Raw genomic sequence first — 15038 nt, 5'->3', positions numbered from 1 at the left:
TCAAATAACCACTAAAGTTGAGTAGACCAGGCTCTGAAAGTTGTCAAGGCTGAGGTTTTACTCTGGTAGATTTTGTGCAAGGTTTATATCTGTTTCAGTTTAGTCAGGTTGAAAATTATTGAGAAAAATATAGCAAATTATTTTAAATGTGTCCTATTAAATACCTGAATGACTCTTGGAAAAGAAGGTATGTGCATGTCTTATACTGCAAAATAATCTACCAAGATAAGTGTAGTCCTTTTTTGTGCTGATCTATGAGAGAATTGGTCTGCAATCTTTAAAATAAAAATATTATCCTCTGACTTAAGACAATATTAGGCAGTTAAATAGTAGCTGCAATGTCATGTAATATCAGTTTGGGTCAAAACAATAATCATACAGAAACACAGCATTTCTTTACTCTGGTAAGTACTCTAGAATTAAGTTCTTGGGCTGTTCCCAAAGCCACAATATTGTGACCTCTTGTACTATCAAGGTATTAGAGAACAGGTTTCTCATCTTCTTGAGGTCTTTCTATGCCTCATTCCTTTTAATTCTGAGGACTATCACTGCATTACTATGCTAGGTTACTAGGAAAAGTAAATGTGCTGCATAAACACCAGCCTTTGGTTCCTCATTGAGGTAAAACATCACTGCAAATTGACAGCAAGTACACTGGGTAAGTCTGTAAAATATTCACTAGCTTCACCATGGCATTACAGAATAATAATCCTGGAAATTTGCAAGCTCAGTTCTGTTGTGCCTGAAGACCTTTAATCAGGCTGAAGGTGAAGAATTTGCATGACATAAAAGGTCCTTATAATTGTCAGTAGTTTTTCATACCTCTAATACTTGCATTCAGGTTCTGTTATTCATTCAAGCTCATGAGAATACATTCCAGAATTCTTAATGCTATTCTGTCAACTTTTTATCATAATTCCACAGGCCTACACAGGATGCTTTATTATATTTAGCAATCTTCTGCAAACACTATCAAATGACAGCAGGTAATCAATGGTTGGGAGATCAAAATTCAGTGGTGATTAGCAAAGTTCATTCATAATTCATAGCCAACAGCCCTAGTACATTGTATCAAAGTATTTATGTGACTTCATGGTTAAAGCACCAGCTTTGGAAAAATTTCAGCGTCTATCTCTGGAAAACATTCTGTATTACTAGAGTTCTGCTGTCAGCCACTGGTTTATACAACACAGCAAATCTTACTCCTATGATACCAGACTGTCCAATATGCTTCCATTCACCTCTTTGGTGCTTCTCTTATCAGCATAGTGCTCTCCTAAATTCAGAGGTCCTTCCATTAACTTAATATATTTATTTAGTGTAATCTGGAGAGTTCAGAAATGTTGAGGGAAAGAGCAGCCTTTTTTCTCGTTGAATTGATATGTTTGTCTTGCCCTAAATTTCATGCTAATCAGTAAGCGTAAAGATGTACTTCACCATGGTAAATTACACTTGATGTACAGGGAGCAAAGAGCTAAACTGTTAGAAAACAGCAAAATTATTTAACACTTCATAGTATGTATCTGTAAGGTCTATTCAAATTAATAAGAATAAGCAAGATTAAACAAGAATAATACTACCAGTGCTTTCACACACTCTGGTTTAGATGATATGGGTACACAGGTTTAGCGCATTGTCACTTTACAGTCCTACAGTTAAACATTACTATGAATAGATAAATAAAAATAACAAAAAGCAACCATACAGAGCTCTCATGACTCATCTTCTGGAGAGGGTTTCAGTGCTGCACTTTTGACGTAGATATGGACAGCTCAGCGACTCACCCTCAACTGTTGTCATAGTCAATGAGGAAGAACAGACACTTTGAGGCTACAATTCATCTGACCTACTTTACATGAAATGAATCATGCTCTGGAGTGCCTTGCCCCTTTGTTGACTATAAAGGGAGACTAGATGATTACCTCAGATGTAAATGCCTGCATCCTACATATCAGACATCTACATCAGTGTGATGAAACCCACTCTTACTGTCCAGATATATAGAGAAAGACTCATGCAAATTTATCTCCCTGTGGTCCAGGAGACATCATACCTCAGAATAGTTACATTTGACAATAGAAGTGTCATTACAAGGCAGGCCAATGTGGTTTTGATTTAAAGCTTTTTAAAATGCCCTAACTGATTTTTTAATGGGGGTTTTTTCCTTCTTAATGTATGAGAAAACATCAGGAACTCATGAGCTACAACTGAGTATATGTCTGTCTGTCTCATTTTGCCCGATGCGAGATGACTGCCCTCAAAAACATTAATGGCATATCCCCATGAGTTTCTACATACATTCCCCTATTGGCTGGGGCATTGGTGCCTCACTGTCATCATGTCACCATACCATCAATGTCATCATTTTCTCTGGCTACTCATCAGACCTTGTTTTAGTCTGTATGTTTGAGCTGTGTTCAGATTCTGTTTGGCTCTAGCTTCTCATGCATACCACAGGCATGCAGGCTCTCTGCTTCAGTCCATTTCCCAGACACAGAGCCTCAGAAGCAACTGTTGCATAACCCAGGGCAGTGTTATACACCACGAGTTTTTCCAGCAGCTTTGGCAGCAACACCTGAATAAGACAGGCTGGTCTGAGACATCTGAGATGTTTTGCGAAACAGCTGAGAGAAAGGACACAGTTTATCTGCAGGGAAAGCAGTGCCATCTGTGATCACAGACAGCAAACTGTCTGGAGACCTCCCGATCCAGCATCCTCAACACCACAAAAGCTGTTCAGTGCTATCTTCAGATAATTCAGTCACTTTAGCTGGTTTGGGCAAACACTGAAATGATGACATTTCAGGCAAAGTGCTCCTGCATACTCTGCTTAGCTCATTCAAATACAACATTCAAAAGGTTCCCTTAAATGAAAAAAAAAATGCTCTCTGTGTTCTCTGAACCTTACAATGTCTACAACATCTTAAGAAATCTTGCCCTGCTTCTTACTCTACTAATTTTGACTAGTGACTCCTGTTCATGTCCTCAGCTAGGGACTTTTGTAGCCTTAACCAAGTATGAAAGCCAACTTTGAGAACTGTATTTGCTTTACTTTGGTCAATCTTCATAGCATATTCATTACTGTACATAGACAGAATGAGTCCAATTTTTTCCTTGAAGCCTCCACATGACTAATGTAAGTCACGGGAGCATCTTTGCCAACAATTTCAGATTTGATTTGCTTGTGCATGTGTGAGATTGACCTGTAGAGTACCTAGAACTATTAAGAGTTCAACAGCTACTTAGAGAAAGTGTCGTGGTAATGTCACATTTCCAGTGCCGATTTTTAAATAAATAATAATGAATCATAGAACAGTAAAGCAAAAATTAACAGATAATTCAGGATAATTTCAATAAGATGAGTTTCACTGGCTTAATTGAAGGCCTGAAGAGCAATAATGCAATTAGAATTTTCAAAGATGAGCATTTAAAATGAACCTTAAAAGCCTAATAATTTTTAAACACTGATATAATTTTTCTTCTTCTTCCAAATTATTAGCTTCATTGCAATTTCTAAAGCAATCAGGATAAGGAGGTGCATAAATATGAGTTTGAAAATTTTCACCAGAAGATTTTGCCATCTGTGAGAAAGATGAAATTACAGCTACAACAACCCTTTACATTTGACAACACCCACTGCATTGTATAGAAGACACTGAACATAGCATCAGTGTAAAAACAAGATACCAAATTATCCTTTAAAAGAAAAGATCAAAACATAAAGCTGAAAATGCAAAGAACAGAAGAGCATTGAAAACTACAGTATTTTCTAAGGCAGTACTTATAACAAAATTTTGTGATGTTTTTTTCCCTAAATTAGCTGCAGAGAAGATGGAAAGGAAGGTAAGAGTACTTTTTTGAAAAGGTAAAATCTCTTCCCTTCGTATGTAGTTTTGACTTCATGATGTCTCATCATACCTGCTCTTTGTGATCATAACTGTGATTTATAGTTAGCCACTCACTAAGGAACAAAACAGTTGAGAAATTATTTTGATCCTTTCTTTTTGACTAGGTACGGTTGGCTACAAATAATGTTACAAAAAGACAACAGTTTTTCTTAAAGTTTATTTTGTATTCAAGTAATAATATATTATTTATATAAGGAATATACAAGCATTTATTATTTAACACTTGTTTCTTGCAGGAAGCAGGGTATTCTGTATTTTCCCACTTTGTGTTATTTAAATTCTCAATCCTTCTGTAAGCATTTATTTAAAAAATAGAGATCACAGGTGTTTAAAGCAGTTATTTACCTACACAGGACATGGTAAAATTATGTCCTCTCCGACTTTTTGAAACTGTGAAATAAAAAAAAAAAATCCTTTGAAGGAAAAATATAACTTGCTGAGAAAGTCAGTATGGTGAATACACCCAGCCTAAATTCATTATGTTCTTACAAGCTGAACTACGTGAAAGCAAGGAAACTGCCTGCTGCCTTCTGTAGCAATAAACATCAGGTAAAGTGATGCCTTGATAACTTCAACAGCCTCTCTTCTTCTTTTGATCACGTCACTTGATCTTGTAGGATCACTTCTGCATCGGCAGACACCACTCAGAATGCTGGCATGAAGCTCCTTTGAACACTATACAAAAGCACCCTGGACACTTGGCTGGAATAGCAAATGTAAACACTTCAGAGGTTCTGATCCCAGATTAGAAGAAAGTAAAGGGTTGATACATTAACATAACCCGAGGACTTGAACATAATATTTACTTCAGTGTTTTAAACCTGAAGTATATAGAGGAAAAAAGTTCAAATCAGTGAAGGAATTGAAATTTTGACTAGGCTAGAAGCAGAAACCAGAAATTATTACAATGAATAAGCTAGCCTGAACAAAGAAAAACAGAAAGAAAAAAGAAGATACTTTCCTCTTATCTAAAATCCATTCTCTTGGTCTCCTGCCTAAGCAAAATAAAGTATTTATACAAACTGTGTGAGCATCAAGAAAAAAACCTATTGGCATATGGGCAACCTCATGCCTTTCCCACACTGCTATTTCCACTGTGTGTTTTTGGTCAGCATCACAGAGATTTCTGTTGGCAGGGAAGAGACAGGAAGAGGGGAAAAAAAAGGACCCAACAGGTGTCTCACAAAGGGAGGTAGGGTTAACCTAGGGATGCTAATTCTCCTTCACAACAGGCACTGTGCTCGAGCCAAAGCAGTAACTCTCACTTTTTCCCTGCTCGTATGTCATTACTAGAGTCTCCCGCTGCCTCCCCTCAGTTCTTACCTCTCCAGCTAATCTTAGCCTTAAATCTCTTCATGTGATTACCAGAAAGATGAGAAAGATGGCTGTGGGCTACTGGCAAGTGTACATAGTGACAATACAAATTGTCACTTGAAGTCTAGAATCAGAATTTTATCTTCTCTTTTTCTACATGGTATGAGAGTCTAATGAGACAACAATGAAAATACGTAATTTGTGCAAAACAATGGATGCAACACAATAATTACATACATGTTTAACACTTTATTTGTAGGTTTAGGTAATGAGAAGAGAGTTAATAGTCTGTCTTAAATTTTAGTGGATTTAATGATACTGCTTTTTGCAGATTGAATCTCTCTGGTACTCGGTTACATCCTAGTCATTTCTCAGGAAAGGAAAAAAACCCAATTCTTTCTAAGTGTGTAGGTGAAAACTGTTAACAGCAAGAAGAAAGTGATATAAATAAAATCCTTTGTTAATAAACCCCTGCAAAACGAGGCAGTACAGATTCACTGCTGGCAGATTTTAACAACTGATCCCTGTTAGCTTTCAACTTTGAAACAAATATGATCTTCGAAGAAAGCTGTGATTGTTGAATTGCTGCAGCAATTTACGAACAAAACCTTGAAACAGAAAACCCATGTGAAACAGAGAGCTCACTGTCACCTTTGCAATTCTGTTGCTTGGTGTCCTACATGTTGAATGATCCCAAGAATGAAACAGGAGTACTAGAACTCCTCTCAGTTTGCAGCTTGATTTTCCAAGGTATCTACCCAAGATATGAGGGGCACATGTAATTCTACAGTAGGATGCAGAAGGTGATATCTAGGAACTCCATAGCTAGTACTATCACATTACAAGACTGTCAGGCTACAGAGGAGATCAGACACACAACCACCTATTTTTCCAATGACTGCTTCATAGATTTGAAAGCCACCACACCCTCTCAAGTTTCTCTGGTCTGTCTCTGTGTAACAAAGAACGGCTATATTATCTTTTTGCTACTGTGCTGATTCGGTAAGTACTGTCTCACAAAAACACAGTTGCCAAGTCAATTGAAAAGTGAAGAGATGATGATATACCCATTTCTGAGGGCTAGGATTGCTGCTGATGGCCAGAGTTATCCACCTAATCTGTTTCAAGTACATTCTTCCCTAATGCTCCACTGATTGTAGAGGAATTGATTCCTTAAGGTCTAGGAGATTTACTTTTTCAGAAGACATGCTTGAAATAGAAAAATTAAAGAGTTAGTGGATGTGAAGGATTAGTGATTAAACATGGGCTTTTATCAAAAAGAACTAGTAAAATGTAACTTTGGCTCAGGAGAAATAAATTAAGAGCCTATTTTCAGCAAAACTCTTTCTTCTACAATTATTCCCATGTCAACAGAAACAAAATCAATGCTTTGATGCTCTGTGTATTCATGGATACTTCATTGTTCCATCTTTTAAAAAATAAAGAACAATCATCCTCTGAGCTCTTCTTGAGATATGGTATTCTAATAAAGATTTTTTTAATCTCTTTTTTTGTAATCAAGATTTTTTAATCTCTTTTTTCTTATAATTATTAGTAAAGTAGCAGTAGGGTAACAACACATCATGAGAAGCTGTGTGCATTTCCTGGTATCTTATCTAAGTTCCATTTGAGAAATTTGAGGTTTAGTTAACCACTCCCTTTTGGACCCTGGTAAAACAAGTTCTCAAATATATACATACATCTCCCTCTTTATTTAATATCTCTAAGATCCAAGCTTGTGGTTTATACACTCAAGAAAACATTTTATTATATGTAAATGTGTGTATGTGTAAAAATTATCAACCAAATCTTCTTATCTGAATAGAGAATTAACAGTTCAAAGTTTCTCATTCAGAGGCTGACTATTCAGCAACTGTCACAAAAGCAGATTAAACTGACTAACTTTGAAAATGCCTGGATTTACACGTATGTGTATAATTAATATTTTTATGATTTATTTTTATCTTTGTTTATGTAATTCATAGCACATTAGTAAATATTACTTTTAAAAATGTCAAAAATGCATAATGTAGAACAAGTATTTTGTTTGTTTATAATTGTTTTTATAACAAATTTAGAGCTATGTGCTTCAAAACACTATCTGACCTAGCTTGGTCTGCTCTTCAATCCTGCCTTCTCATTATTTGTGCTTCTAACGAGTAACCGGAATTAATAATTTTACTTCATTCATATTCCAAATTCTAGTGCATTAACTTCAAGAACAGTATTTTGCATCCAAATAACACAGGTCAGACAAAAACTTGTACTTATATATTTTGCACTTGCAGGAGGGTCATCTATGTTAAGGAGAAACGGGGATGTACATGTCCTGAAACAGCAAACTCAAAGGACAAATAATCCTCTGCAAAAAGCTGATGACTTCACCCGTTACATTTTTCAAAAGCCTTCTTTTTGGTAACATCATCAGAGAAGTCCAACTCAAGCAATAAGAAAGAATTAAGAAAATTGTTTATTTACAATTACATCAAAAGATTAATACATTTTTCTGAAGTTATAAAAACGTCTCTCAGACATTAGTGTGTATGACCTAGCACAGGGATATTGTCTAGAAAATAAATTCTCTTTTCCAACATTATCTGTAAATAGAGAGTATACATTTACAATACACAAAATAGTATCCCTCATGCCTTCTCATCACTAATACTCTTGCAGCCTGTTGCAAATGGTGAATTCTGCAGGTTCTTGTCATAGCAGGTGCTCTTAGAGGGGTCAAAAGCAGGATACACACGAGTCCACCGTACCATTTTTCTCTATGGAGGATAAATTCAGATGGACTAAAATGATTCATTCACTGCTACCATGTCTAAAGAACATTTTCATCTGGGGAGAGCAGGAAGAATTCAAGGTCCCTGCAGTGCCATCGGTTTTGAAGGTGCCTCACAAACCTGTCCTGACAGCACATCCATCTTCTGCAGGTTCTGCCTTCTTATCAGTTAGGTGTTTCTGAAGGAAACATGACGGAGAATTTAGGGGTTTTCCCCCCTCTGCAATTCACAAAGGTGACTTAATGTTAAAAGCTGCCATGAGTTCTGCAGCAGATGTTTCCACCTCTCTGCATACAGGTGCAGCTCCCAATTTCCATGTCACTGTGCATCACTCTGGGATGAAGGACAAGGTTGTACCTACAAGGGGAACTCCATCCTAAAAGATGTGCTCCTGTGGATGCCCAGTGCCTCAGGCATATCCCATCTTGCAAAGAGCTCCCATGTGTCCCAGCACCTCTTCAGGTGAGGACTCTGCAGAGACATTTAAGCTGCACACGTGTATTACACTTTAAACCACTTGTGATCATCAGAGGTGACATGTATTTGTTTCCATGACATAACAGAGGGTATTTGCTTCCACTCCAGCTCTAGAGCTCCAGGTGGCACAGCTGAACTACACACCTAACTTCCAATGCTTTAACTGTACAGATTCTCATAAAGTGTCCCAGTCAACACCCACAAACCACTGTCTCAATCCACTTACCTTAATCCATCCTTTCAGAAAAATGCATTTAAAAAAATCAAATAAATGGTTACGATGTAAAAAAACTAAGCATTTTAGCCTGAAACTAGAGTTGTCACTTTTTTTTCTGTCCCTATAAACAATAGACTTTTTTTTTTCTTGGAAGAATGAATTTGGTTATTTAAATGTCCTTGGTTGGCACATCAAGAGGAGAAATGTTAGACTTGAAGTGTGTGGCGCTTGCAGAAGGATTTTTCAGTTTTAGCATGCTAGGCTGACGAGCAAGAGAAGACATCCCCATGACAGACGGGCAGGCAGGCGGGGAACAGCACATCACTTAGCACTGCTCCACAGGGCTTTACCCTGTGCAAAGGAGATCTGGCTTTATGCTGCTCCCCTGTCAAGGACTCTATTTTACACTTGATGAATCTGATTTTCTCTTCCTGATGAGTATGTTTTATCTGTTTTCCAAGATAATATACATTATTATAATAATATATGCACAGCCTGATGCCACTTATGTTCGATACAATTTCTGTTGTATATGGGCACAGATGGGGAAGAAATCCCCAATTATGTAGGCTATGAGTATGTAGTGAGGAGAAGAAAAATGACAAGAAGAGATGAAGAGAAAGGAAGGAGGAGTACTCTAGCAAGCATCTATGTACACTAATGGCCAGGTGCCACCTACTACCGTATCTGAAATTTGTCAAACAGCTGATGACAATTCCAAGCTCATTCATATTCGTATTTCTTGTCGCTGAACATGGTGCTTTGTAACAGATTTTCAGGAAGTTTTGGGACACCTACTCCACTGGAAAAGTATTTGCTTGAATTTTTAAAAAGAAACAGAACTCAGTTATGCATTACAGCCAAACAACAAGAAATCTTTCCATTTCCAAGGATGCATTTGAAATCAAGAGAAATTTGCTAATCAAGAGCCAATACTATGACCTGCTATGAAACTTCACAGGGATTAAGGTAGCAGTACTGTATATTCAGTCTATTCAAATTTCTTCTTTTACCCTCAGTCACATTAAGAAGTGAAACCATCAGGGACATGAATAGTAACTATTTAGGGAAAAACATAGTAGGATATGGATTATTTAAAAAAGGCAGTGAACGTCTCCCTTCATATGAAAAGATATTTCCTTGTTCTTGATCAGGAGGTGGTCTTTGTATAGGCTAGTTGTGTATTTTCAAAAACAAGAATGCACCCTTTTAAAGCTGCCATTTTCATGAGCCTGTTCAGAGGAACTGGGACTGAGATTTTGCAGCAGTTTGAGAAAAACTGAGCAGTCTGGTCAGTTATATTTTGAAGCAGATTTTCATCTTGTAAGGAAGAATACAATCAAAATTTGAATTAATGTTTATGAAAAATATGTCAGACATTTAGTCAAAAAAGTTCAGATAGAGAGGAACATCTATAATGCATAGCCAGAAAGAGGTCTCCTTCCATTTGCAGGCTTCCTTATGACCACTCCTTAAATGTGTGCCAAGGGAAGCACAGAAATCTATTCCCTTCTAACATATTTCCAAGAGGGCAACGGTACTTCTAGAAAATGCTTTCATAAGGCTGTGCTAAAACAGTCTAAGTGATCCCACCCACAACAAGCTTGCTTTAATTCCTCATTGCTTAGAAGATGTACCTGCAGCATGCAGGAACTCACAGGAGGTCTTCCTATAACCATGAGGAGGCTAAAGTGGCTGGGGAAGATGACACTCCCCCACTTGGAGACAAGCAGAACACTGCTGCTGGATCTGTGGGCAGCATTTGAGACAATGTCAGGCTGGTGAGGTGCCGAGAGTCACTGGACAGCAGAACCCAGGGTTTGGGCAGGAAACTGGGCTGCTGAACAGTGAAAATGGATTAAGATTAAGGACAAGGCACAGAGCAATGGTGTTAACTGCACCAGGGCTTTGAGAAGAACAAGGCAAAAGAAGGCAGCATGCAAGGGAGACCTGGGGCTCTGGATAATAAAGGGAAAGGCAGCTACTGTTGGTCATGGGGTAGGGTGAAGCAATGGCTCTCTGGAAGACAAAGAACACTGAGAGGAGGGGTTTTTAAAAAATCCATAACCTTGAACATAAAATAAAAAGAAAAAACCCAAGTTTGCTTTCTTTTACTTGTCATTTTATTGAAGACATTGCTGTAACTTTGTCTCAACCTGAAACAAGGTATAGCTCCCTACACCTTGAAGGTTTGAGCTTTGAATTTGCCCCGAAAATTCCACCAGTTAGCTCTCTTGGACACTGGAGATTACTGCTGGGGTGCTATTGATTCAGGGTGTAAGACATTTGCAATAAAGGTAGGAAGGGAGCACTTTCTCCAAGAGATGACTCACTTGGCTGTTGGAAGACACCCAGCAGGCACTTTCCTCTCCCAAAACTCCCAGATGCTGAGGCCACTTTCCCCTAAGTGGTACCTCCTCACTACAATGCCCTAGGTTTCCCTCCTGAAACAGTTGCTGACTTCTTCCCCTCCTCCCAACAGAGCACCACGCAAAGGTCAGGCAAAAGCCTTAGAGATTAAATTGTCAGTGATTAAAATTTCCATTATTTTCTGAACTTGTTCTACATATTAAAGAGCCCTAATGGAACTTGCACACATTTGTGCAGGTAGAAAGGCACATGATGATAGGAATTAAGGAAATTAATTCCTGTGCTTTGGACTGAAGTAATCTTCCAGAATATAATTGGCTTTCAATCATTCACACACACCATGCCCTTCACCTTTAAATGGTAATTCATTTTACCATACAGGTTTCCAATGCCATTTACATCAGGCTTTAAGAAAGCTCCCATCTATGTACTAGAATACAGTCAATATATTCTGTCCATGTGGAGACCACGTCAGAGTGTAATTCACATTTCTAACATACATATCCTTATGGTGTTTTACCAGTGTCAGTGACCCGTAGCAAGGGGCAATGCAGAACACTTCCTGGACAGAGATCAAGCAGCAATTCCCTCAGAAGAACAAGACTAACAATACCACCTCTCCTGAAACGCTCCCTATTTTCTTGCTGTGCTGAGCTCCCTGTGGGACATGGTGAAACGGATATGAGGGTACAAGACTTTTAAGGGCTATGCTTAGATCACAGCAGAGAAGTGCAAGGCATAGTGACAGTAAACATGGCTCATCTGCTTTAACCAAAGTAACAGGAATCTAGAAAATCTTACCATGCAGAACTTCCCCTCTCTCATGACTGTGAAAGGAAGACTACAGAGGAAATATCTGGAAGCACTGGTGTGGTCTAGCTGCCTCTGGAGTTGCTTCAGCCCATCCTCTACAGTTGATGCAGCAGCATGTTACAAGTGATGAAGCGTATCCCTCTGACGAAATGGCTTTCAGCAGGCCAGGCACACTATTTAAATCTATTTCCTCTTGCCTGTGTTTTTGTTTTGCACATCACATCCTATCATTCTGAGATGTTTTATCTCACTCACACTAATGCCACCTGTGGCTGCCAACCAGGAAGACTGTAACACTGGCACGCCTGCCAAAGGGTTAGGCATATCCTGGACACAGACAACAGATGCTTATATTTAAATTAGGACTAATTTGCATTTTTGTGTATTGTGGAATTTTTAAAGCATAGTTTTGCAAAAAGGGATGTATAATTCTGAAATGGTAATATTTCCTTTGAAAAGTCAGGTTTGCTAATGGATTGCCATCTGTTCAACCCTTTGCCAGAAAGTAGATTTGTCCTGCTTACTGAAAACAGTATTAGGGTGAAACTGTAGATTACACAGTGGATTTCTGAGCAGTTTAATTTAAAGTGCAGGCTAACACTTTGCTATTTCAGTAAAAAATAACTTTAGTTTCTCCCTTTCTACTAATGCTGGAATCTAAGCCCAGCAAACTGTATTTGGAATACTTTGTGGGCTGTTTTGCTCTCAATCGGGTTCTAGTAAAGATACCTACCTGTCCTTTACAATTCTGAAACTGAGTCTGCATAGGATTCATTTGCATAGGATTCACAGAAAAAAACCCAACTCCATCTTACTTCAACAATCCATCTTAATCCTTTGGAAAAAAACCCTAACATTTAAAACAGCAAGGCACTGGCCTCAAATATTCTTTCAAGAGTACAAGACTCATAGGGACTGGGAGCCTCTTGGAGCCTCTGGATGCAAGTGAGGAAGGAGGACACCTCGGCAATTCAGAATGCCGTACTGAGAACGGTAGGAGCAAAGTTGCTCTCCCTTGTAACCCACAGAAATCGAATGAGGTTTCTGGTGAGCCTTGTTATGGGAACAACTGCACTGCAAGGGAACGAGGTTCAATTTTTACAGCCTCAAGGCAAAACTTTAAGTGTAAACTTCAAGATTTCAGCACCCTCTTACGCTACCTGTATAAGGTTACTGCTGACACAGCCTCAGGGCTACCCGAACACCACGCTCTCCCTGCCGGACCGAGCAGCTGTCTACGGAAATACGCAGAACCGCTTTTCTGCAGCGAACGGACAAGTTGCAGTCACGGATCCCTTCCCCGCGCAAGCCCCCAAAAAGCCGCATTTTGCCGGCAAACGCCGCTCTCGTCGAGAGGCTCCGGCTCCCGACCCGCAGCCGGAGCGGCGCTGCCCCGCCACCGAGCATCCCCCGCCGAGCCACCTGCGGGGGCGGCGACGCGGGGCCTCGGCGCGGAGCCTCGGCGGGGAGCGCCCACGGGGGAGCCCGGCAGGGCGGCGGCGGCACCGAGGAGCGCCTCCGGAGCGGAGCGCCGACCGCGGAGCCGCGTCCCGCGCTTGCGGCACCGCCGCGCTGCCGGCGGCGGGATGCCTGCCCCATGCCGGCCCCTGCCCGCACAAAGTTTTATCTCCTCCGTGTCAGACCTTCTCCCGCAGCCCACCTGAGCCCCGTGGGGAGGCGCGTCCCCTCTGCCCGCCGCCACCGCCGGCCGCGGGCACTGGGGAGCCGGAGCGCTGCCGCGCTGGAGCTGCGGGGGCAGAGCCGGCGCTTGCCGCAGTGGCCCCCGGGCAGGGCGGCCGGGGAGGCGCGGCCGGGGAGCGGCGGCAGCCGCGCTTACCTCTGTCCAGCGTGAGCGGCTGGACCGCTGTCAGTGTCGCCATGTCTGCCGCGGGGCTGGAGCCCGAGTGACGCGCGGCTCCGGCACCGGCGTGGAGTGCGGGGAAGGGCGGGGAGGAGGCTGGCAGGGAGAGGGGGCGGAGGAGGAGGGTGGCTCCGTGGGAGGAGGAGGCGAGCGGGGCGGAGAAGGTGCCCAAGGGTGGGCGGCTCATCGCACACGGGCCGCCGCGATGCTGCGGGCGCAGGGCGGCCCGGCGCGGCCCAGCGCGGGCTGCCGGCATCGCTGCTGTGCTGGGGAGCTGGGCCTGGCGAGCGGCCCCCGCCTCACCGCGCTCGCCTCGGGCAAAGACCGGGGACCGCGGAGATCGCAGCAGCCCGGGCCGTGCGCGGGGGGCGGATCGCTGCCGGTCCCGCCGCCCCGGGAATGCCGCAGCTGCCGGCGGAGGAAGAGAGAGGGGCGAGGGCGGGAGCTCCGCAGCGCCGCGGGGCGGGGAGGACCGGCGGGGCCGGATCCAGCGGCTCGGCCTCGCCTGGGCCGGGGGCGGTGGGCCGGGCCGGGCCCGGCAGCGGCACCGGGAGCGATGTGCCTGGGTGAGGCCCTGCTCCCAAGGCTGCCTGCGGGGAAGGGAGATCCGAGAGCGGAGCCGGGAGAGGCTGTTTCTGCCGTTGTGCAGGGCTCTGGATTAAGGGACATAGCATGTAGCCACCCTTTTGGATGGACCAAGGCGGCGGCCTCATCAGTCCAACCGTCCCTCTTTTCTACGTGCTGTGTGCGGCCGGCCATGGTTCAGCAATCCCGCATACACGCCGGCTCTCCTGCGCCAGGGGTTGGACACTGACACGTGGCGGCCGCCTCCTGTAGGTCAGCTGCATGCAGCTCGTGTGAACATGGAGGCCCCTGATAAAGACCATCCACCAAGGTGGAATTTCACTGGAGTTCTGAGGTTTGTCGGCAGCCTTCTGGTTTTCCTACCCTTGTCCATAAGAAGGGAAGGGAATGTGGTCAGCTGCCATGCGGGAAAGGTGTCACAGGGTGGTAGAGTTAGCTACTGCGTTTCTGCTGCCTTCTCTTTGGTGGATGGAAGTGTAGAGAAATAAATGACGGAGTGAAGAATGGTGTGCTTTTTAACTATTTCCCTGTGTAGTGTCTGTGCACCTTTAGGCTTGTTTGGAATGCTGGGATAAAGGGAAAGGTAGCATTCTTCTCCTTACCCACTATGTTTTCACATACCACAGAGAACTTGAAAGTACAGCAGTTCAAAGTTGCGCATAAATAAAAGCTTTCTACTACAAGGGTATTTAAGCACTAGTATAGAG

At 42.2% G+C, this 15038-nt stretch overlaps 1 protein-coding gene across 2 annotated transcripts in view; it reads right to left on the bottom strand.

The window, feature by feature from the left end:
* LIN7A (lin-7 homolog A, crumbs cell polarity complex component) overlaps positions 1 to 14168 on the bottom strand; it is a 46722-nt gene extending 32554 nt beyond the window's left edge. Inside the window, exon 1 of one of the 2 annotated variants that reach the window (XM_058023091.1) lies at positions 13723 to 14168. In XM_058023091.1, coding sequence (XP_057879074.1) covers positions 13723 to 14002 — 280 coding nt within the window. In that variant the 5' untranslated portion in view covers positions 14003 to 14168. The remainder of the gene's footprint in view (positions 1 to 13722) is intronic. The other variant, XM_058023090.1, reaches the window with a different exon arrangement.
* Positions 14169 to 15038: the final 870 nt, after the last annotated feature.

The sequence above is a fragment of the Melospiza georgiana genome, chromosome 4 (assembly GCF_028018845.1).
Source record: "Melospiza georgiana isolate bMelGeo1 chromosome 4, bMelGeo1.pri, whole genome shotgun sequence".
Taxonomy (NCBI): Eukaryota; Metazoa; Chordata; class Aves; order Passeriformes; family Passerellidae; genus Melospiza; species Melospiza georgiana.
The sequence above is the reverse complement of the archived record's forward strand: the minus strand, read 5'-3'. Positions and strand labels throughout refer to the sequence as shown.